A 24,224-nucleotide genomic window follows, 5' to 3' on the forward strand; every position below is an offset into this window, starting at 1 on the left:
GTGTCCAGGAGGGGAATATTCCCACATGTGATGACTTTTAGACTCATCATCTAATGGAAGAAAAAGGCTTTGACCAGAAAGACAAATCCTTCACTTTGTAAATCAGTGCTGAAAAATTGGTTACTATTTTCAAAATATTAAAACAAACAAAAAAAAGTATAAATAATTTACATTTCTTTTTTTATTACAATATAAACTAATTACATAAATTCAATAGATTACTTTAAAAAACAAATATAGATAGTTTGCCTATAACACTTATTAGAAAAGTAAAAAAACAATTTACATTTATGACCTAGAACATAGACTATGCCATAAAAACTTACTGGGACATAAATTACAAATTGGAAGCTGCATAAAATGACAGAACAAATTGACCCTTTCTAAACAATGACACCCTGTACGAAGGGAGATGGCATGAACACGCATTGTCGTTCCATTGTAGCAGGAGAAAGACAAAATAAATACAAAATAGAAAGTGTAAATGTAATACAGCTTGATCTGAAGTGTAAAGTAATATAAAGTACAAAGTGTAAATGCAGCATAACGGTCATGTCATGCAGTGCTATATAGCACTGGGCTTGTCTCTACGTATAGAAATGCAGGGAACACTGCTTTGAGAAATTAGCAAAATCTGCCTCATTAGAATTTCACCAGGGATCTCGCAGTGCATGGAGAATCATTTTAGATCATCTCACCTGAGCGGAGAGCTTTAGGTAATCAGGCCTTTAGAGAGAACAATTTAAAATGAACATTTTATTACTTATCGCACCTAACCGCCACTGGGAGTGCAATTTCTTCCGCTGGCTATGTTTACACCGCTTTTCTATAGCCAATGCTTAAAGGGATATGAAACCCAAAATGTTTATTTTGTGATTAAAACAGAGCATACAATTTTTAAAAAGTTTCCAATTTACTTCTATTATCAAATTTGCTTCATTCCCATGATATTTTGTGTTGAAGAGATACCTAGGTAGTCATCTGGAGCACATCATGGCAGGAAATAGTGCTGCCATCCAGTGCTCTTGCTAATGACATTCTTGCAAAACTGCTGCCACAGATGGGCCGGCTACTAACCATACATCCCTGCTTTTTAACAAAAAACATAATTTATGTAAGAACTTACCTGATAAATTCATTTCTTTCATATTAGCAAGAGTCCATGAGCTAGTGACGTATGGGATATACATTCCTACCAGGAGGGGCAAAGTTTCCCAAACCTCAAAATGCCTATAAATACACCCCTCACCACACCCACAATTCAGTTTAACGAATAGCCAAGAAGTGGGGTGATAAAAAAGTGCGAAAGCATATAAAATAAGGAATTGGAATAATTGTGCTTTATACAAAAATCATAACCACCACAAAAAAAGGGTGGGCCTCATGGACTCTTGCTAATATGAAAGAAATGAATTTATCAGGTAAGTTCTTACATAAATTATGTTTTCTTTCATGTAATTAGCAAGAGTCCATGAGCTAGTGACGTATGGGATAATGATTACCCAAGATGTGGATCTTTCCACGCAAGAGTCACTAGAGAGGGAGGGATAAAATAAAGACAGCCAATTCCTGCTGAAAATAATCTACACCCAAAATAAAGTTTAATGAAAAACATAAGCAGAAGATTCAAACTGAAACCGCTGCCTGAAGTACTTTTCTACCAAAAACTGCTTCAGAAGAAGAAAATACATCAAAATGGTAGAATTTAGTAAAAGTATGCAAAGAGGACCAAGTTGCTGCTTTGCAAATCTGATCAATCGAAGCTTCATTCCTAAACGCCCAGGAAGTAGAAACTGACCTAGTAGAATGAGCTGTAATCCTTTGAGGCGGAGTTTTACCCGACTCAACATAGGCAAGATGAATTAAAGATTTCAACCAAGATGCCAAAGAAATGGCAGAAGCTTTCTGGCCTTTTCTAGAACCGGAAAAGATAACAAATAAACTAGAAGTCTTTCGGAAAGACTTAGTAGCTTCAACATAATATTTCAAAGCTCTAACAACATCCAAAGAATGTAACGATTTCTCCTTAGAATTCTTAGGATTAGGACATAATGAAGGAACCACAATTTCTCTACTAATGTTGTTGGAATTCACAACTTTAGGTAAAAATTCAAAAGAAGTTCGCAACACTGCCTTATCCTGATGAAAAATCAGAAAAGGAGACTCACAAGAAAGAGCAGATAATTCAGAAACTCTTCTGGCAGAAGAGATTGCCAAAAGGAACAAAACTTTCCAAGAAAGTAATTTAATGTCCAATGAATGCATAGGTTCAAACGGAGGAGCTTGAAGAGCCCCTAGAATCAAATTCAAACTCCAAGGAGGAGAAATTGACTTAATGACAGGTTTTATACGAACCAAAGCTTGTACAAAACAATGAATATCAGGAAGATTAGCAATCTTTCTGTGAAAAAGAACAGAAAGAGCAGAGATTTGTCCTTTCAAGGAACTTGCGGACAAACCTTTATCTAAACCATCCTGAAGAAACTGTAAAATTCTTGGAATTCTAAAAGAATGCCAAGAAAAATGATGAGAAAGACACCAAGAAATATAAGTCTTCCAGACTCTATAATATATCTCTCTGGATACAGATTTACGAGCCTGTAACATAGTATTAATCACAGAGTCAGAGAAACCTCTTTGACTAAGAATCAAGCGTTCAATCTCCATACCTTTAAATTTAAGGATTTGAGATCCTGATGGAAAAAAGGACCTTGCGACAGAAGGTCTGGTCGTAGCGGAAGAGTCCACGGATGGCAAGAGGCCATCCGGACAAGATCCGCATACCAAAACCTGTGAGGCCATGCCGGAGCTACCAGCAGAACAAACGAGCATTCCTTCAGAATCTTGGAGATTACTCTTGGAAGAAGAACTAGAGGCGGAAAGATATAAGCAGGATGATACTTCCAAGGAAGTGATAATGCATCCACTGCTTCCGCCTGAGGATCCCGGGATCTGGACAGATACCTGGGAAGTTTCTTGTTTAGATGAGACGCCATCAGATCTATTTCTGGAAGCTCCCATATTTGAACAATCTGAAGAAATACCTCTGGGTGAAGAGACCATTCGCCCGGATGCAACGTTTGGCGACTGAGATAATCCGCTTCCCAATTATCTATACCTGGGATATGAACCGCAGAGATTAGACAGGAGCTGGATTCCGCCCAAACCAGAATTCGAGATACTTCTTTCATAGCCAGAGGACTGTGAGTCCCTCCTTGATGATTGATGTATGCCACAGTTGTGACATTGTCTGTCTGAAAACAAATGAACGATTCTCTCTTCAGAAGAGGACAAGACTGAAGAGCTCTGAAAATTGCACGGAGTTCCAAAATATTGATCGGTAATCTCACCTCCTGAGATTCCCAAACTCCTTGTGCCGTCAGAGATCCCCACACAGCTCCCCAACCTGTGAGACTTGCATCTGTTGAAATTACAGTCCAGGTCGGAAGCACAAAAGAAGCCCCCTGAATTAAACAATGGTGATCTGTCCACCACGTTAGAGTGTGTCGTACAATCGGTTTTAAAGATATTAATTGAGATATCTTTGTGTAATCCCTGCACCATTGATTCAGCATACAGAGCTGAAGAGGTCGCATGTGAAAATGAGCAAAGGGGATCGCGTCCGATGCAGCAGTCATAAGACCTAGAATTTCCATGCATAAGGCTACCGAAGGGAATGATTGTGACTGAAGGTTTCGACAAGCTGAAATCAATTTTAGACGTCTCTTGTCTGTTAAAGACAGAGTCATGGACACTGAATCTATCTGGAAACCCAGAAAGGTTACCCTTGTCTGAGGAATCAATGAACTTTTTGGTAAATTGATCCTCCAACCATGATCTTGAAGAAACAACACAAGTCGATTTGTATGAGATTCTGCTAAATGTAAAGACTGAGCAAGTACCAAGATATCGTCCAAATAAGGAAATACCACAATACCCTGTTCTCTGATTACAGACAGAAGGGCACCGAGAACCTTTGTAAAAATTCTTGGAGCTGTAGCTAGGCCAAACGGCAGAGCCACAAACTGGTAATGCTTGTCCAGAAAAGAGAATCTCAGGAACTGATAATGATCTGGATGAATCGGAATATGCAGATAAGCATCCTGTAAATCTATTGTGGACATATAATGCCCTTGCTGAACAAAAGGCAAGATAGTCCTTACAGTTACCATTTTGAACGTTGGTATCCTTACATAACGATTCAATATTTTTAGATCCAGAACTGGTCTGAAGGAATTCTCCTTCTTTGGTACAATGAAGAGATTTGAATAAAACCCCATCCCCTGTTCCAGAACTGGAACTGGCATAATTACTCCAGCCAACTCTAGATCTGAAACACAATTCAGAAATGCTTGAGCTTTCACTGGATTTACTGGGACACGGGAAAGAAAAAATCTCTTTGCAGGAGGTCTCATCTTGAAACCAATTCTGTACCCTTCTGAAACAATGTTCTGAATCCAAAGATTGTGAACAGAATTGATCCAAATTTCTTTGAAAAAACGTAACCTGCCCCCTACCAGCTGAGCTGGAATGAGGGCCGCACCTTCATGTGGACTTAGAAGCAGGCTTTGCCTTTCTAGAAGGCTTGGATTTATTCCAGACTGGAGATGGTTTCCAAACTGAAACTGCTCCTGAGGATGAAGGATCAGGCTTTTGTTCTTTGTTGAAACGAAAGGAACGAAAACGATTATTAGCCCTGTTTTTACCCTTAGATTTTTTATCCTGTGGTAAAAAAGTTCCTTTCCCACCAGTAACAGTTGAGATAATGGAATCCAACTGAGAACCAAATAATTTGTTACCCTGGAAAGAAATGGAAAGTAGAGTTGATTTAGAAGCCATATCAGCATTCCAAGTTTTAAGCCATAAAGCTCTTCTAGCTAAAATAGCTAGAGACATAAACCTGACATCAACTCTGATAATATAAAAAATGGCATCACAGATAAAATTATTAGCATGCTGAAGAAGAAGAATAATATTATGAGAATCATGATCTGTTACTTGTTGTGCTAAAGTCTCCAACCAAAAAGTTGAAGCTGCAGCAACATCAGCCAAAGATATAGCAGGTCTAAGAAGATTACCTGAACACAGATAAGCTTTTCTTAGAAAGGATTCAATTTTCCTATCTAAAGGATCTTTAAACGAAGTACCATCTGACGTAGGAATAGTAGTACGTTTAGCAAGGGTAGAAATAGCCCCATCAACTTTAGGGATTTTGTCCCAAAATTCTAATCTGTCAGACGGCACAGGATATAATTGCTTAAAACGTTTAGAAGGAGTAAATGAATTACCCAATTTATCCCATTCTCTGGAAATTACTTCAGAAATAGCATTAGGAACAGGAAAAACTTCTGGAATAATCACAGGAGATTTAAACACCTTATCTAAACGTTTAGAATTAGTATCAAGAGGACCAGAATCCTCTATTTCTAAAGCAATTAGTACTTCTTTAAGTAAAGAACGAATAAATTCCATTTTAAATAAATATGAAGATTTATCAGCATCAATCTCTGAGACAGAATCCTCTGAACCAGAAGAGTCATCAGAATCAGAATGATGATGTTTATTTAAAAATTCATCTGTAGAGAGAGAAGTTTTAAAAGATTTTTTATGTTTACTAGAAGGAGAAATAACAGACATAGCCTTCTTGATGGATTCAGAAACAAAATCTCTTATGTTATCAGGAACATTCTGCACCTTAGATGTTGAGGGAACTGCAACAGGCAATGGTACATTACTAAAGGAAATATTATCTGCTTTAACAAGTTTGTCATGACAATTAATACAAACAACAGCCGGAGGAATAGCTACCAAAAGTTTACAGCAGATACACTTAGCTTTGGTAGTTCCAGCACTAGACAGCGATTTTCCTGAAGTATCTTCTGACTCAGATGCAACGTGAGACATCTTGCAATATGTAAGAGAAAAAACAACATATAAAGCAAAATTGATCAAATTCCTTAAATGACAGTTTCAGGAATGGGAAAAAATGCCAATAAACAAGCTTCTAGTTACCAGAAGCAAAGAAAAAATGAGACTGAAATAATGTGGAGACAAAAGCGACGCCCATATTTTTTGGCGCCAAATAATACGCCCACATTGTTTGGCGCCTAAATGCTTTTTGGCGCCAAAAATGACGCCACATCCGGAACGCCGACATTTTTGGCGCAAAAGGACGTCAAAAAATGACGCAACTTCCGGCGACACGTATGACGCCGGAAACAGAAAAGATATTTTGCGCCAAAAAAGTCAGCGCCAAGAATGACGCAATAAAATGAAGCATTTTCAGCCCCCGCGAGCCTAACAGCCCACAGGGAAAAAAAGTCAAATTTTTAAGGTAAGAAAAAATGATTGATTCAAACGCATTATCCCAAATATGAAACTGACTGTCTGAAAATAAGGAATGTTGAACATTCTGAGTCAAGGCAAATAAATGTTTGAATACATATATTTAGAACTTTATAAATAAAGTGCCCAACCATAGCTTAGAGTGTCACAGAAAATAAGATTTACTTACCCCAGGACACTCATCTACATGTTTGTAGAAAGCCAAACCAGTACTGAAACGAAAATCAGCAGAGGAAATGGTATATAAATAAGAGTATATCGTCGATCTGAAAAGGGAGGTAAGAGATGAATCTCTACGACCGATAACAGAGAACCTATGAAATAGACCCCGTAGAAGGAGATCACTGCATTCAAATAGGCAATACTCTCCTCACATCCCTCTGACATTCACTGCACGCTGAGAGGAAAACCGGGCTCCAACTTGCTGCGGAGCGCATATCAACGTAGAATCTAGCACAAACTTACTTCACCACCTCCATAGGAGGCAAAGTTTGTAAAACTGAATTGTGGGTGTGGTGAGGGGTGTATTTATAGGCATTTTGAGGTTTGGGAAACTTTGCCCCTCCTGGTAGGAATGTATATCCCATACGTCACTAGCTCATGGACTCTTGCTAATTACATGAAAGAAAATACCAAGAGAACAAAGAATAATTTAATAGGAGTAAATTAGAAGGTTTTTTAAAATTGCATGCCCTTTCTGAATCATGAAAGAAAAATTTTGGGTTTCATATACCTTTAAGTATAGAAACTTAGAAACTTTCAGTATAGGAAGAGATATCACCATCCAAATCAGCGATTTCAAATGCTAAAATAAAGGTAAATTAGCTATTTGTAAACAATTGCATACACTCCAGCAGTTCAAATGGATCATTGGGAACAAATTAAAGGGGAGAAAAAAATAGGGTATACTGTCCCTTTAAGTAGTCCTTTAAAGACTCACAATTAATAGGTGCTGAAAGGCAGCCTACCATATAAAAGCACATTTTTCTAATTTCTGGGTGTTCTAATATTTTACAATAATATCAACAAATCAATTAGTAAGCTCACACCTATTGCAAAAAAAAAAAAACGTGTTAGTCATTAGCAGCAACATTGATAATCCACCTTAAGAGGATACAAAGCTTGAAAAAAAGAGTAAGGAAAGGTTTGAAGCCAAATGCTGGCGCATGAAAAAGTACATTTATGCTTACCTGATAAATTAATTTCTTTTACGATATGACGAGTCCACGGATTTCATCCTTACTTGTGGGATATTAACCTCCTGCTAACAGGAAGTGGCAAAGAGCACCACAGCAGAGCTGTATATATAGCCCCTCCCTTCCCCTCCACCCTCAGTCATTCGGCCGAAGGTAAAGGAAGAGAAAAGGAAAGGCTAAAAGGTGCAGAGGTGACTGAAGTTTACCAAAAATAAATAAATCTGTCTTAAAAAGAACAGGGTGGGCCGTGGACTCGTCATATCGTAAAAGAAATTAATTTATCAGGTAAGCATAAATTTACTTTTCTTTTACAAAGATATGACGAGTCCACGGATTTCATCCTTACTTGTGGGATACCAATACCAAAGCAAAAGGACACAGATGAAAGGGAGGGACAAGACAGAGACCTAAACAGAAGGCACCACTGCTTGAAGAACCTTTCTTCCAAAAATAGCCTCAGAAGAAGCAAAAGTATCAAATTTGTAAAATTTGGAAAAAGTATGAAGGGACGACCAAGTCGCAGCCTTACAAATCTGTTCAACAGAAGCATTGTTTTTGAAAGCCCATGTGGAAGCCACAGCCCTAGTAGAATGAGCCGTAATTCTTTCAGGAGGCTGCTGTCCAGCAGTCTCATATGCCAGGCGGATGATACTTCTCAGCCAAAAAGAAAGAGAGGTAGCCGTAGCTTTCTGACCCCTACGCTTTCCAGAATAAACAATGAATAATGAAGATGATTGACGGAAATCCTTGGTTGCCTGTAAGTAAAACTTCAAGGCATTGTGTAGCAGACGCTCCTTCTTGGAAGAAGGATTAGGACACAATGAAGGAACAACAATTTCTTGATTAATGTTCTTATTTGAAACAACCATAGGAAGAAAACCAGGCTTGGTACGTAAAACCACCTTATCAGAATGAAATATAAGATAAGGCGAATCACATTGTAACGCTGAAAGCTCAGAAACTCTTCGAGCAGAAGAGATAGCAACTAAAAACAGAACTTTCCAAGATAACAACTTAATATCTATGGAATGCATGGGTTCAAACGGAACCCCCTGAAGAACTCTAAGAACTAAATTCAAACTCCAGGGAGGAGTAATAGGTCTAAATACAAGCTTAATTCTAGTTAAAGCCTGACAAAAAGACTGAACACCCGGCACATTTGCCAAACGTTTGTGAAGCAAAATTGACAAAGCAGAAATCTGTGCCTTTAAAGAACTTGCTGATAACCCTTTCTCCAATCCTTCTTGGAGAAAAGACAGAAGCCTAGGAATCTTAATTTTACTCCATGAGTAACCCTTGGATTCACACCAATAAAGATATTTACGCCATATCTTATGATAGATTTTTCTAGTGACAGGCTTTCGAACCTGCATTAAAGTATCAATGACTGAATCAGAGAATCCTCGCATCGATAAAATCAAGCGTTCAATCTCCACGCAGTCAGCTGCAGAGAAATTAGATTTGGATGTTGAAAAGGACCTTGAATGAGAAGGTCCTGTCTTAAAGGAAGTTTCCACGGTGGCAGAGAGGAGATGTCCACTAGATCCGCATACCAAGTCCTGCGTGGCCACGCAGGCGCTATCAGGATTACTGAAGATCTCTCCTGTTTGATCCGAGCAATCATACGTGGAAGGAGAGGAAATGGGCACCTATTAGTTCGGCCTGTGGATCCCTTGACCTGGATCCGTATCTCGGGAGCTTGGCATTCTGTCGAGACGCCATTAGATCCAACTCTGGTCTGCCCCATCTGAGAATCAGAGAGGCAAATACCTCCGGATGGAGTTCCCACTCCCCCGGAAGAAAAGTCTGACGACTTAGAAAATCCGCTTCCCAATTTTCTACTCCTGGGATGTAGATTGCCAACAGATAGCAAGAGTTGGTTTCCGCCCATCGTATTATCTTGGATACTTCTATCACCGCTAAGGAACTCTTTGTTCCCCCCTGATGATTGATATATGCCACAGTCGTGATGTTTTCTGACTGGAACCTGATGAATTTTGCCGAAGTCAAATGAGACCACGCCAGAAGCACATTGAATATTGCTCTCAGTTCCAGAATATTGATTGGAAGTAGAGACTCCACCTGAGTCCAAACACCCTGAGCCTTCAGGGAGTTCCAGACTGCACCCCAGCCCAGAAGGCTGGCATCCGTTGTCACTATCACCCACGAGGGTCTGCAGAAACAAGTCCCCTGGGACAGATGATCCAGTGACACCCACCAAAGAAGAGAGTCTCTGGTTTCTCAATCCAGATTTATCTGAGGGGATAAATTTGCATAAGCCCCATTCCACTGTCCGAGCATGCACAGCTGCAGTGGTCTGAGATGAAAGCGGGCAAACAGAATTATATCCATTGCCGCTACCATTAATCCAATGACTTCCATGCACTGAGCCACTGATGGCCGATGAATGTACTGAAGTGCTCGGTAAGTATTCAGAATCTTTGTTTTTCTGACTTCTGTCAGAAAAATTTTCATGTCTACCGAGTCTATAAGAGTCCCCAAGAATGAAACCCTTGTCCGTGGAACTAATGAACTTTTTTCTATGTTCTCAGCTAAGACAATACTATGTCCGTGTGAGATTTTGTCAATTGATAATTCGACGCCTGAATCAGAATGTTGTCCAGATAAGGCGCTACTGCTATGCCCAGTGGTCTGAGAACCGCTAAAAGAGACCCTAGAACTTTTGTGAAAATTCTGGGTGCTTTGGCAAGACCGAAAGGAAGAGCCACGAACTAATAGTGTTTGTCCAGGAAGCCAAACCTTCAGAACCGATGATGATCCTTGTGAATAGGGATATGAAGGTATGCATCCTTCAAGTCCACGGTAGTCATATATTGACCCTCCTGAATCATTGGTAAGATTGTTCATATAGTCTCCATTTTGAACGATGGGACTCTGAGAAATTTGTTTAGACACTTGAGATCTAAAATGGGTCTGAAAGTTCCTTCTTTTTGGGAACTACAAAAAGATTTGAGTAAAACCCCTGTCCCTGTTCCAGCTTTGGAACGGGACAAATTACTCCCATGGTATAGAGGTCCTTTACACAGCGTAAGAACACCTCTCTCTTTATCTGGTCTACAGATAATCGTGAAAGATGAAAACTCCCCCTTGGGAGAAAATCCTTGAATTCTAGTTGATACCCGTGGGTCACTATCTCTAGTGCCCAGGAGTCCTGAACATCTCTTGCCCAAGCCTGAGCAAAGAGAGAAAGTCTGCCCCCTACCAGATCCGGTCCAGGATCGAGGGCCACCCCTTCATGCTGTCTTGGAAGCAGCAGCGGGCTTCTTGGATTGTTTACCCTTATTCCAAGTCTGGTTGGGTCTCCAGACTGACTTAGATTGAGCAAAATTCCCTTCCTGCTTTGTGGAGGAAGAAGAAGCAGAGGGTCCCACTTTATAGTTTCGAAAGGAACGAAAATTATTCTGTTTACCCCTCATTTTAACAGACTTATACTGAGGTAGGGTATGACCTTTACCTCCAGTAATGTCAGAAATGATCTCCTTCAATTCAGGCCCGAATAGGGTCTTACGTTTAAAAGGAATAGCCAAAAGCTTAGATTTTGATGACACATCAGCAGACCAAGATTTGAGCCATAACGCTCTACGCGCCAGAATGGCAAAACCTGCATTTTTTGCTGCTAACTTAGCAATTTGAAAAGCAGCATCAGTAATAAAAGAATTAGCTAGCTTAAGAGCCTTTATTCTATCCAGAATATCATCTAATGGAGTCTCAACTTTCAGAGACTCTTCTAGAGCTTCGAACCAAAAAGCTGCTGCAGTAGTTACTGGAACAATGCAAGCCGTAGGTTGTAAAAGAAAACCTTGATGAATAAATAATTTCTTTAAAAGACCTTCTAATTTTTTATCCATAGGGTCTTTGAAAGCACAACTATCCTCAATAGGTATAGTTGTACGCTTAGCCAAAGCAGATATAGCTCCCTCCACCTTAGGGACTGTTTGCCACAAGTCCCGAATGGAGTCAGATATGGGAAACATTTTCTTAAAAGTAGGAGGAGAGAACGGTATGCCTGGTCTATCCCATTCCTTTCTAACAATTTCCGAAATTCTTTTAGGAACCGGAAAAACATCAGTGTAAGAAGGTACCTCTAAATATTTGCCCATTTACATTTATACCTGACCTACTGTGTTTACCCTGTAACACTGGTAATTTGGATAATACCTCTGTAAGAGTAGTTGACATAACTGCAGCCATTTCCTGCAGAGTAAAAGCAGTAGTGCACTAGAAGTACTTGGCGTTGCTTGTGTGGGTGTTAAAGGTTGTGACACTTGGGGAGAATTAGATGGCATATCCTGATTCCCTTCAAACTGAGACTCATCCTTAGGCATACTTTTATTACTCAAAATATGCTTCTTACATTGTAAGGCCCTTTCAGTACAAGAGGTACACAATGTAAGTGGGGGTTCCACAATGGCTTCTAAACACATAGAACAATTAGTATCCTCAATGTCAGAGATGTTGAATAGACTAACAATATTTTAAACACTTTGAACAATTTTTCAAAAAATGTACTGCGCCTTTAAAAAATAAAAAAAGCATACCATTTTTCCAAAACTGCTAAAAAAGCTGAATAAATTTGTTTAGCAACACATATTTAATGTGCCCAAAAATTATATATTTATAGTGAATAAAATACAATTTATTAAAAAAAATGACCCCTGTACCTCTGTGGAGCCTACCTGCCCTTAAAATGCTTGAAAAAGATTCTACCACAATCCGGTCATCAGAGCATAAGTTAAGACCTAACTGGAGCTCATGTCTGATGCCTAATGAGCAAAAATGTACTGCGCGTCGGAGCGCGCGATAAATAGGCCCCGCCTATTGAGGGCGAACACAAACAAATCCAAAATACCGCATAGGAAGCGGTTAGAACAAAAAACCAAGTGGACCCCAAAAAAACACACAAAATGCTGCAGCCCTTAACCCCTTAATGACCGGACCATTTTTCAATTTTCTTACCCTTAATGACAATGGCTATTTTTACATTTCTGCAGTGTTTGTGTTTAGCTGTAATTTTCCTCTTACTCATTTACTGTACCCATACATATTATATACCGTTTTTCTCGCCATTAAATGGACTTTCTAAAGATACCATTATTTTCATCATATCTTATAATTTACTATAAAAAAATATAAAATATGAGGAAAAAATTGAAAAAAAACACACATTTTCTAACTTTTACCCCCAAAATCTGTTACACATCTACAACCACCAAAATACACCCATTCTAAATAGTTTCTAAATTTTGTCCTGAGTTTAGAAATACCCAATGTTTACATGTTCTTTGCTTTTTTTGCAAGTTATAGGGCCATAAATACAAGTAGCACTTTGCTATTTCCAAACCACTTTTTTTCAAAATTAGCGCTAGTTACATTGGAACACTAATATCTTTCAGGAATCCCGGAATATCCCTTGACATGTATATATTTATATTTAGAAGACATCCCAAAGCATTGATCTAGACCCATTTTGGTATATTTCATGCCACCATTTCACCGCCAAATGCAATCAAATAAAAAAAATTGTTGACTTTTTTACAATTTTTTTCACTAACTTTAGGTTTCTCGCTGAATTTATTTACAAACAACTTGTGCAATTATGGCATAAATGGTTGTAAATACTTCTATGGGATCCCATTGGTTAGAAATAGCAGACCTATATGGATTTGGCGTTGCTTTTTGGTAATTAGAAGGCCGCTAAATGCCGCTGCACACCACACGTGTATTATGCCCAGCCGTGAAGGGGTTAATTAGGGAACTTGTAGGGAGCTTTTAGGTTTAATTTTAGCTTTAGTGTAGTGTAGTAGACAACCAAAATTATTGATATAGGCCCATTTTGGTAAATTTCATGCCACCATTTCACCGCCAAATACGATCAAATAAAAAAAAAAACTTAAATTTTTCACAATTTTAGGTTTCTCACTGAAATTATTTACAAACAGCTTGTGCAATTATGGCACAAATGGTTGTAAATGCTTCTCTGGGATCCCCTTTGTTCAGAAATAGCAGACATATATGGCTTTGGTGTTGCTTTTTGGTAATAATAAGGCCGTTAAATACTGCTACGCACCACACTTGTAATATGCCCAGCAGTTAAGGGGTTAATTAGGTAGCTTGTGGGGTTAATTTTTAGCTTTAGTGTAGAGATCAGCCTCCCACCTGATACATCCCACCCCATGATCCCCCCCTGACCCACTCAAACAGCTCTCTTCCCTCCCCACCTCACAATTGTCACTGCCATCTTAAGTACTGGCAGAAAGTCTGCCAGTACTGAAATAAAAATATTTTTTTTATTTTTTTGGCATAAAGTCTGCAGTGATAGATCCCCCCTTACCCCACAACCTCCCTGATCCCCTCATACATCTTTCTAACCCTCCCCCTCTGTCTATTTGCCGCCATCTTGGGTACTGGCAGCTGTCTGCCAGTACCCAATTTGCCCCCCAAAATAGTTTTTTTTTTACTTTTTATATATAAAATATTTGTTTTCTGTAGTGTAGCTGGCCCCCCTAAATAATCTTCAACCCTCCCCCTCCCAGATCCCTTATTAAAGAACTGAGATGCCACTGCATCTAGATCGATTTTTTTTTTTTTTTAAATGGGCTGTAGTAAATTTTGCGTGCGCGCACACCCGTCACCCACGCCCCCCCTGCCGCAACCGCAACACCGGCAGCAAATGTTAAGAAGGAGAGATCGGTAACATAAAACACCTAGATGTAATGCTATGTAAAAGCATCTGAGAACCAACAACTGATTTGAGCACATACATAGCCGATGCAGATGGGGCCACAGAGTGGCCCTTTCTGCATCGGTATGTAAAATGGGGGATTGTAGTGATGCCTCATAATTGAGGCATCACTACAATCCCTTGTAAGCAGCTGGAAGCGATCATGATCGCTTCCAGCACTTAAGACAACAGAGGACGTACCAGGTACGTCAACTGTCATTAAGGGAAGTTTTTTCTATGACGTACCTGGTACGTCCACTGTCATTAAGGGGTTAATAAAAATAAAATAACGAGCTGCCTCTCCCAGTGTCCATAACAAACACCCAATATGCCACACAAAAAACGTTTTAAAGGATTTAAAGTAACACCTTTCACTTTAAAACCACGTCCACTTAACCCCTTTTATAGCAAAAAATGTCAGCCATTCTGATATAACAGGTCTCTTCAGAAAAAAAGACTGAACATACCTCAATGCTAATAGCATGCAGCTGTTCTCCACTCTGAAGATTTCTTACACTACCTTCAGCATTCAGTGGGAACCAATGTGGATCTTAGTTACGTCTGCTAAGATCATCAACCTCAGGGCAGAAAACTTCTTCCATATCCCCCTAAGGAAAATAGTACACACCGGTACCATTTGAAAATAAAAAACTTCTTGATTGAAGAAACTAAAACTAACACTTCACCTCTTTCTAGTATAACACAGGCAAAAAGAATGACTGAGGGTGGAGGGGAAGGGAAGGGGCTATATAAACAGCTCTGCTGTGGTGCTCTTTGCCACTTCCTGTTAGCAGGAGGTTAATATCCCACAAGTAAGGATGAAATCCGTGGACTCGTCATATCTTTGTAAAAGAAATATGTGTCTGTCACTACTCCCTCCCTGGGTAAGCTGAACAGAAAATGCTACTAAAGGGTATTTCTTTCATGTAATTGCAAGAGTCCATGAGCTAGTGATGTATGGGATATACAATCCTACCAGGAGGGGCAAAGTTTCCCAAATCTCAAAATGCCTATAAATACACCCCTCACCACACCCACAATTCAGTTTTACAAACTTTGCCCCCTATGGAGGTGGCCCCTTTGCTCGTTTTCATATGAGACCTCTCCAGCTTTGTATGCTGAACCAATGGTGCAGGAATAATACAAGGATATCACAACCAATAGCCTTAAATCCCAATGTTCGACTTTCTATGACTTGGTGGTTAGATCACCATCGTATAATTTTAGGGGCCTCTTTCGTTCGTCTAACCTGGACTGTTATCACAACAGATGCAAGTCTTTCAGGTTGGGTAGCTGTTTGGGGATCTCTGACAGCACAAAGGGTTTGGAAATCTCAAGAGGCGAGATTACCAATCAATATTTTGGAACTCTGTGCGATTTTCAGAGCCCTTCAGTCTTGGCCTCTGTTGAAGAGAGAACCATTCATTTGTTTTCAGACAGACAATATCACAACTGTGGCATATGTCAATCATCAGGGTGGGACTCACAGTCCTCAAGCTATGAAAGAAATATCTTGGATACTTGTTTGGGAAGAATCCAGCACCTGTCTAATTTCTGCGATTCATATCCCAGGTATAGACAATTGGGAAGCGGATTACCTCAGTCGTCAGACTTTACATCCGGAAGAATGGTCTCTCCACCCAGATGTGTTTTCTCAAATTGTTTAGATGTGGGGGCTTCCAGAAATAGATCTGATGGCATCTCATCTAAACAAAAAACTTCCCAGGTACCTGTCCAGGTCCAGGGATCCTCAGCCGGAAGCAGTGAATGTATTGACACTTCCTTGGTGTTATCAACCTGCTTATATTTTCCCGCCTCTAGTTCTTCTTCCAAGAGTAATCTCCAAAATCCCCATGGACCAATCGTTTGTGCTGCTGGTGGCTCCAGCATGGCCTCACAGGTTTTGGTATGCGGATCTTGTTCGGATGTCCAGTTGCCAACCTTGGCCAATTCCATTAAGGCCAGACCTTCTATCTCAAGGTCCATTTTTCCATCAGGATCTCAAATCATTACATTTGAAGGTATGGAAATTGAACGCTTAGTGCTTAGTCATAGAGGTTTCTCTGACTCAGTGATTAATACTATGTTGCAGGCTCGTAAATCTGTTTCTAGAAAGACTTATTATCGAGTTTGGAAGACTTACATTTCATGGTGTTCTTCTCATAAATTCTCTTGGCATTCTTTTCGAATTCCTAGAATTTTACAGTTTCTTCAGGATGGTTTGGATAAAGGTTTGTCTGCAAGTTCCTTAAAAGGACAAATCTCTGCTCTTTCTGTTTTATTTCATAGAAAGATTGCTAAACTTCCTGATATTCATTGTTTTGTGCAGGCTTTGGTTCGTATCAAGCCTGTCATTAAATCAATCTCTCCTCCTTGGAGTCTTAATTTGGTTTTGAAGGATTTACAGGCTCCTCCGTTTGAGCCTATGCATTCTTTAGACATTAAACTACTTTCTTGGAAAGTGTTGTTTCTTTTGGCCATCTCTTCTGCTAGAAGAGTTTCTGAATTATCCGCTCTCTCTTGTGAATCTCCTTTTCTGATTTTTCATCAGGATAAGGCAGTTTTGCGGACTTCATTTAAATTCCTACCTAAGGTTGTAAATTCTAACAACATTTATAGAGAAATTGTTGTCCCTTCTTTGTGTCCTAATCCTAAGAATTCTTTGGAAAGATCTTTACATTCTTTGGATGTGGTGAGAGCTTTGAAATATTATGTTGAAGCTACTAAAGATTTCAGGAAGACTTCTAGTCTATGTGTTATCTTTTCTGGTTCCAGGAAAGGTCAGAAGGCTTCTGCCGTTTCCTTGGCTTTGTGGTTAAACCTTTTGATTAATCAAGCCTATTTGGAGTCGGGTAAAGCCCCGCCTCAGAGAATTGCAGCTCATTCTACTAGATCAGGTTCCACTTCCTGGGCTTTTAAGAATGAAGCTTCAGTTGATCAGATTTGCAAAGCTGCTACTGGGTCTTCTTTGCATACATTTACTAAATTCTACCATTTTGATGTATTTGCTTCTTCGGAAGCAGTTTTTGGTAGAAAAGTTCTTCAGGCAGCGGTTTCAGTTTGATTTTTTTGCTTTTGATTAAAGGTTTTTCCTCACATTTATGAGAATTAATTTATATTTTGGGTTGTGGATTATTTTTTTCAGCGGAAAATGGCTGTTTTTATTTTTATCCCTCCCTCTCTAGTGACTCTTGTGTGGAGTTCCACATCTTGGGTATTGCTATCCCATACGTCACTAGCTCATGGACTCTTGCCAATTACATGAAAGAAAACATAATTTATGTAAGAATTTACCTGATAAATTAATTTCTTTCATATTGGCAAGAGTCCATGAGACCCACCCCCTTTTTTATGGTGGTTATGATTTTTTTGTATAAAGTACAATTATTTCCAAATTCCTTTGTTGATGCTTTTTACTCCTTTCTTTATCACCCCACTTCTTGGCTATTCGTTAAACTGAATTGTGGGTGTGGTGAGGGGTGTATTTATAGGCATTTTGAGGTTTGGGAAACTTTGCCCCTCCTGGTAGGATTGTATATCCCATACGTCACTAGCTCATGGACTCTTGCCAATATGAAAGAAATGAATTTATCAGGTAAGTTCTTACATAAATTATGTTATTTAAACTTGCATCATTGATGTGTTGGAGGCATATGCTTGCTGGAGTGATATGTATTGTGGGGTTTTTATAACAACAATTTACTGTCCCTTTGAGAGACTTCTCATCATGTAAAACTATAGGGTTTTCAGCATGGATCGGCTGGATATACTGTAGCTTACCTGTAAGGTAGAACCGGCTTTGCAATCTTCTTTATGCTTCCAACTCTAATAAACTTGTCAAATCCCAGATCAAGTAACCTGTTTTACATATAAAACAGAAATATGTGAAGAAAGTTTACAGACTGAACCCCATGGAAAAAACCTGAGAGATAGTAACAATTAAAAGAACATTTTGTAAAGACAATGTAATACACAGTTAAAATAAAAAGCATTATATGTCTGAGTGTATTACATAAGCGAAGGCAAAATGTGTTGACATTAAACACAATTTTTTTCTTTCATGATTCAGATGGAGCATAGAATTTAAAATGAACTTTCCAATTGACTTCTTTATCAATTTTGCTTTATTCTCTCTGTATCCTTTATTGAAGGCCCAGCAATCCACTACTGGGAGCTAGTTGAACACATCGGTAATCCGATGATAATGAGGTATATATGTGCAGCCACCAATCAGCAGCAAGCTCCCATCTCCTGAGTTTATGTATGTTTTTCAACAAAGGATATCAAAAGAACAAAGCAAATTAGATAATAGAATTTTGGGGCTTCCTGACACTTTAAAACCATGTAAATACAGCTTGAACAAAAAAATACTCCTCCTTAACCAGAATTTCTGCATTTAGCAGTAATAGCTTTAAAATATGGAGGCAAATGATTATTGGAAGTGGTGGCTAGACATTAAAATCAAAATTTCCACAATCGAGTAAAGCTTTAAATGATAAAAAAAAAATCTTCAGTTTCAAGTCATATTTTGTAATACATATTCAATACATTCTATAAACTGATAGTTGGAGCAATTAGTAATAAGCTCATTTAAGATTTTTTTAAACCATACATTTAGTACAAAATTCACAGAACAATACCAAGCCTCATGTATCAGACAGAATAACATATAAAAAAAAAAAGTGCTTTTCGTAGACTAATAAGGTATACAATTTAACTCACTTAGGCCTAGATTTGGAGTTCGGCGGTAGCCGTCAAAACCAGCGTTAGAGGCTCCTAACGCTGCTTTTGGCCGCCCGCTGGTATTTGGAGTCAGTGATTAAAGGGTCTAACGCTCACTTTTCAGCCGCGACTTTTCCATACCGCAGATCCCCCTACGCCATTTGTGTAGCCTATCTTTTCAATGGGATCTTTCTAACGCTGGTATTTAGAGTCGTTTCTGAAGTGAGCGTTAGAGCTCTAACGACAAGATTCCAGCCGCCTGAAAATAGCAGGAGTTAAGAGCTTTCTGGGCTAACGCCGGTTCATAAAGCTCTTAACTACTGTACCCTAAAGTACACTAACACCCATAAACTACCTATGTACCCCTAAACCGAGGCCCCCCCACATCGCCGACACTCGATTAAAATTTTTAACCCCTAATCTGCCGACCGCCACCTACGTTATATTTATGTACCCCTAATCTGCTGCCCCTAACCCCGCCGACCCCTGTATTATATTTATTAACCCCTAACCTGCCCCCCACAACATCGCCGCCAGCTACTTAAAATAATTAACCCCTAATCTTCCGACCGCAAAGCGCCGCCACCTACGTTATCCCTATGTACCCCTAATCTGCTACCCCTAACACCGCCGACCCCTATATTATATTTATTAACCCCTAATCTGCCCCCCTCAACGTCGCCGACACCTGCCTACACTTATTAACCCCTAATCTGCCGAGCGGACCTGAGCGCTACTATAATAAAGTTATTAACCCCTAATCCGCCTCACTAACCCTATCATAAATAGTATTAACCCCTAATCTGCCCTCCCTAACATCGCCGACACCTACCTTCAATTATTAACCCCTAATCTTCCGATCGGAGCTCACCGCTATTCTAATAAATGGATTAACCCCTAAAGCTAAGTCAAACCCTAACACTAACACCCCCCTAAGTTAAATATAATTTACATCTAACGAAATAAATTAACTCTTATTAAATAAATGATTCCTATTTAAAGCTAAATACTTACCTGTAAAATAAATCCTAATATAGCTACAATATAAATTATAATTATATTATAGCTATTTTAGGATTAATATTTATTTTACAGGCAACTTTGTAATTATTTTAACCAGGTACAATAGCTATTAAATAGTTAAGAACTATTTAATAGTTACCTAGTTAAAATAATAACAAATTTACCTGTAAAATAAATCCTAACCTAAGATATAATTAAACCTAACACTACCCTATCAATAAAATAATTAAATAAACTACCTACAATTACCTACAATTAACCTAACACTACACTATCAATAAATTAATTAAACACAATTCCTACAAATAAATACAATTAAATAAACTAGCTAAAGTACAAAAAATAAAAAAGAACTAAGTTACAGAAAATAAAAAAATATTTACAAACATAAGAAAAATATTACAACAATTTTAAACTAATTACACCTACTCTAAGCCCCCTAATAAAATAACAAAGCCCCCCAAAATAAAAAATTCCCTACCCTATTCTAAATTAAAAAAGTTACAAGCTCTTTTACCTTACCAGCCCTGAACAGGGCCCTTTGCGGGGCATGCCCCAAGAAGTTCAGCTCTTTTGCCTGTAAAAAAAAACATACAATACCCCCCCCCAACATTACAACCCACCACCCACATACCCCTAATCTAACCCAAACCCCCCTTAAATAAACCTAACACTAATCCCCTGAAGATCTTCCTACCTTGTCTTCACCATCCAGGTATCACCGATCCGTCCTGGCTCCAAGATCTTCATCCAACCCAAGCGGGGGTTGGCGATCCATAATCCGGTGCTGAAGAGGTCCAGAAGAGGCTCCAAAGTCTTCCTCCTATCCGGCAAGAAGAGGACATCCGGACCGGCAAACATCTTCTCCAAGCGGCATCTTCGATCTTCTTCCATCCGGAGCGAAGCGGCAGGATCCTGAAGACCTCCAGCGCGGAACATCCATCCGGACCGACGACTGAACGACGAATGACTGTTCCTTTAAGGGACGTCATCCAAGATGTTAGGGCAGCAGATTAGGGGTACATAGGGATAACGTAGGTTGCGGCGGTTTACGGAGCGGCAGATTAGGGGTTAAAAAAAATATGCAGGGGTCAGCGATAGCGGGGGCGGCAGATTAGGGGTTAATAAGTGTAAGGTTAGGGGTGTTTAGACTCGGGGTACATGTTAGGGTGTTAGGTGCAGACGTAGGAAGTGTTTCCCCATAGGAAACAATGGGGCTGCGTTAGGAGCTGAACGCTGCTTTTTTGCAGGTGTTAGGTTTTTTTCAGCTCAAACAGCCCCATTGTTTCCTATGGGAGAATCGTGCACGAGCACGTTTTTGAGGCCGGCCGCGTCCGTAAGCAACTCTGGTATCGAGAGTTGCATTTGCGGTAAAAATGCTCTACGCTCCTTTTTTGGAGCCTAACGCAGCATTTGATTAAACTCTCGATACCAGAGTTAAATTTATGGTGCGGCCAGAAAAAAGCCCGCGGAGCGTTAACAGCCCTTTTACCGCCGAACTCCAAATCTAGGCCTTAGAAAATAAACTATAAAATATTTACCTACCCAAATAAAGAGGAGCGTATTGATAAAGCAAAAAATAGTCTCCGGAATCAAACAAAATAGCAACACATGTACATAATCAAAATAACACACATGTATCAGCATTCTTGTTGACAGAAGGTCCTACGACAAGTAGAAACTCACATTACTTCTACTCATCTGAACCCCACATGCAATTTAAGACTTATAGCCAATCCAGGGATGACAAACTTCCCAACAGAATTCTACCCCATCCCTGGCAAATTCAATTATATCATCTACCTGAGACCAAAAAGGCACCTGTTCTTTCAATCAGCTGTTAACCAATGCAATTTCGATTGCCAAGAGACACAGAGAGATCACTGTGCTTTTCTTAGCATCTCTAAGCTAAGATGGAGCACAACAACCTGTAAAATAAAACCTAACCTAAGTTACAATTACACCTAACACTATAATTAAATTAATTCCCTAAACTAAATACAATTAAATAAAATTAGCTAAAGTACAAAAAAAAACTAAATTACAGAAAATAATAAACTAATTACAAGATTTTTAAACTAATTACACTTAATCTAATAACCCTAACAAAATAAAAAAGCCCCCCAAAATAAAAAAAAGCCCTACCCTAAATTACAAATAGGGCCTTTTGCGGGGCATTGCCCCAAAGTAATTAGCTCTTTTACCTGTAAAATTACAAATCCCCCCCCAACATTAAAACCCACCACCCACACAACCAACCCTACTCTAAAACCCACCCAATACCCCCTTAAAAAACACTAACCCCTTGAAGATCACCTTACCGGGAGAAGTCTTCACCCAACCGGGCCAAAGTCCTCAATGAATCCAGCAGAAGTGGTCCTCCAGACGGGCAGAAGTCTTCATCCAGACGGCATCTTCTATCTTCATCCATCCGACGCGGAGCGGCTCCATCTTCAAGACATCCGGCACGGAGCATCCTCTTCTTCCGACTTCTTCTTGCTGAATGAAGGTTCCTTTAAGTGACGTCATCCAAGATGGCGTCCCTTAGATTCCGATTGGCTGATAGAATTCTATCAGCCAAACGGAATTAATGTAGAAAAAAATCCTACTGGCTGATGCAATCAGCCAATAGGATTGAGCTGGAATTCTATTGGCTGTTCCATTCAGCCAATAGAATGCAAGCTCAATACTATTGGCTGATTGGAAAGAAGAGCATGCTCCGCGTCGGATGTCTTGAAGATGGACCCGCTCCGCGCCGGATGGATGAAGATAGAAGATGCCGCCTGGATGAAGACTTCTGCCCGTCTGGAGGATCACTTCTGCCCGTCTGGAGGACCACTTCTGCCCGTCTGGAGGACCACTTCTGCCGGATTCGTTGAGGACTTTGGCCCGGTTAGGTGAAGTCTTTTCCCGGTAAGGTGATCTTCAAGGGGTTAGTGTTAGGTTTTTTTAAGGGGGTATTGTGTGGGTTTTAGAGTAGGGTTGGTTGTGTGGATGGTGGGTTTTAATGTTGGGGGGGGGGGATTTGTAATTTTTTTTACAGGTAAAAGAGCTTTTTAAGGGCTATTTGTAATTTAGGGTAGGGCTTTTTTTTATTTTGGGGGGCTTTTTTATTTTGTTAGGGGGATTAAATTAGGTGTAATTAGTTTAAAAATCTTGTAATTTGTTTATTATTTTCTGTAATTTAGTGTTTGTTTGTTTTTGTACTTTAGCTAATTTTATTTAATTGTATTTAGTTTAGGGAATTAATTTAATTATAATGTAGTGTTAGGTGTAATTGTAACTTAGGTTAGGTTTTATTATACAGGTACTTTTGTATTTATTTTAACTAGGTAGTTTATTAAATAGTTAATAACTATTTAGTAACTATTCTACCTAGTTAAAATAAATACAAACTTGCCTGTAAAATAAAAATAAACCTTAAACTAGATACAATGTAATTATTAGTTATATTGTAGCTATCTTAGGGTTTATTTTATAGGTAAGTATTTAGTTTTAAATAGGAATAATTTAGTTAATAATAGTAATTTTATTTATATTTATTTAAATTATATTGAAGTTAGGGGGTGTTAGGGTTAGACTTAGGTTTAGGGGTTAATAAATTTAGAATAGTGGTGGCGACATTGGAGGCGGCAGATTAGGGGTTAATAAATGTAGGTATGTGTCGGCGTTGTTAGGGCCGGCAGATTAGGGGTTAATAATATTTAACTAATGTTTACGAGGCGGGAGTGCGGCGGTTTAGGGGTTAATATATTTATTATAGTGGCGGCGATGTCCGGTTCGGCAGATTAGGGATTAAAAAATGTATTATTGTGTTTACGATGTGGGGGGCCTCGGTTTAGGGGTTAATAGGTAGTTTATGGGTGTTAGTGTACTTTTTAGCACTTTAGTTAAGAGTTTTATGCTACGGCATTGTAGTGTAAAATTCTTAACTACTGACTTTAAAATGCGGTACCAATCTTGACAGGAGAGGGTCTACCGCTCACTTTTTGGCAGACTCGTAATACCGGCGCTATGCAAGTCCCATTGAAAAAATAGGATACGCAATTGACGTAAGTGGATTTACAGTATTTCCAAGTCTGGCCAAAAAAGTGAGCGGTACACCTGTACCTGCAAGACTCGTAATACCAGCGGGCGTTAAAAAGCAGCGTTGGGACCGGCCAACGCTGCTTTTTAAGCCTAACGCAAGACTCGCA

General features: G+C 39.2%; 1 protein-coding gene across 1 annotated transcript in view; it reads right to left on the reverse strand.

Annotated features, from left to right (window-relative positions):
- Positions 1-24,224, reverse strand: part of ZGRF1 (zinc finger GRF-type containing 1) — a 329,862-nt gene that overhangs the window by 136,546 nt on the left and 169,092 nt on the right. Inside the window, exon 19 of the mRNA XM_053700189.1 lies at positions 18,064-18,141. Coding sequence (XP_053556164.1) covers positions 18,064-18,141 — 78 coding nt within the window. The remainder of the gene's footprint in view (positions 1-18,063; positions 18,142-24,224) is intronic.

This window comes from Bombina bombina, chromosome 2 (genome assembly GCF_027579735.1).
Source record: "Bombina bombina isolate aBomBom1 chromosome 2, aBomBom1.pri, whole genome shotgun sequence".
NCBI classification, from domain to species: domain Eukaryota; kingdom Metazoa; phylum Chordata; class Amphibia; order Anura; family Bombinatoridae; genus Bombina; species Bombina bombina.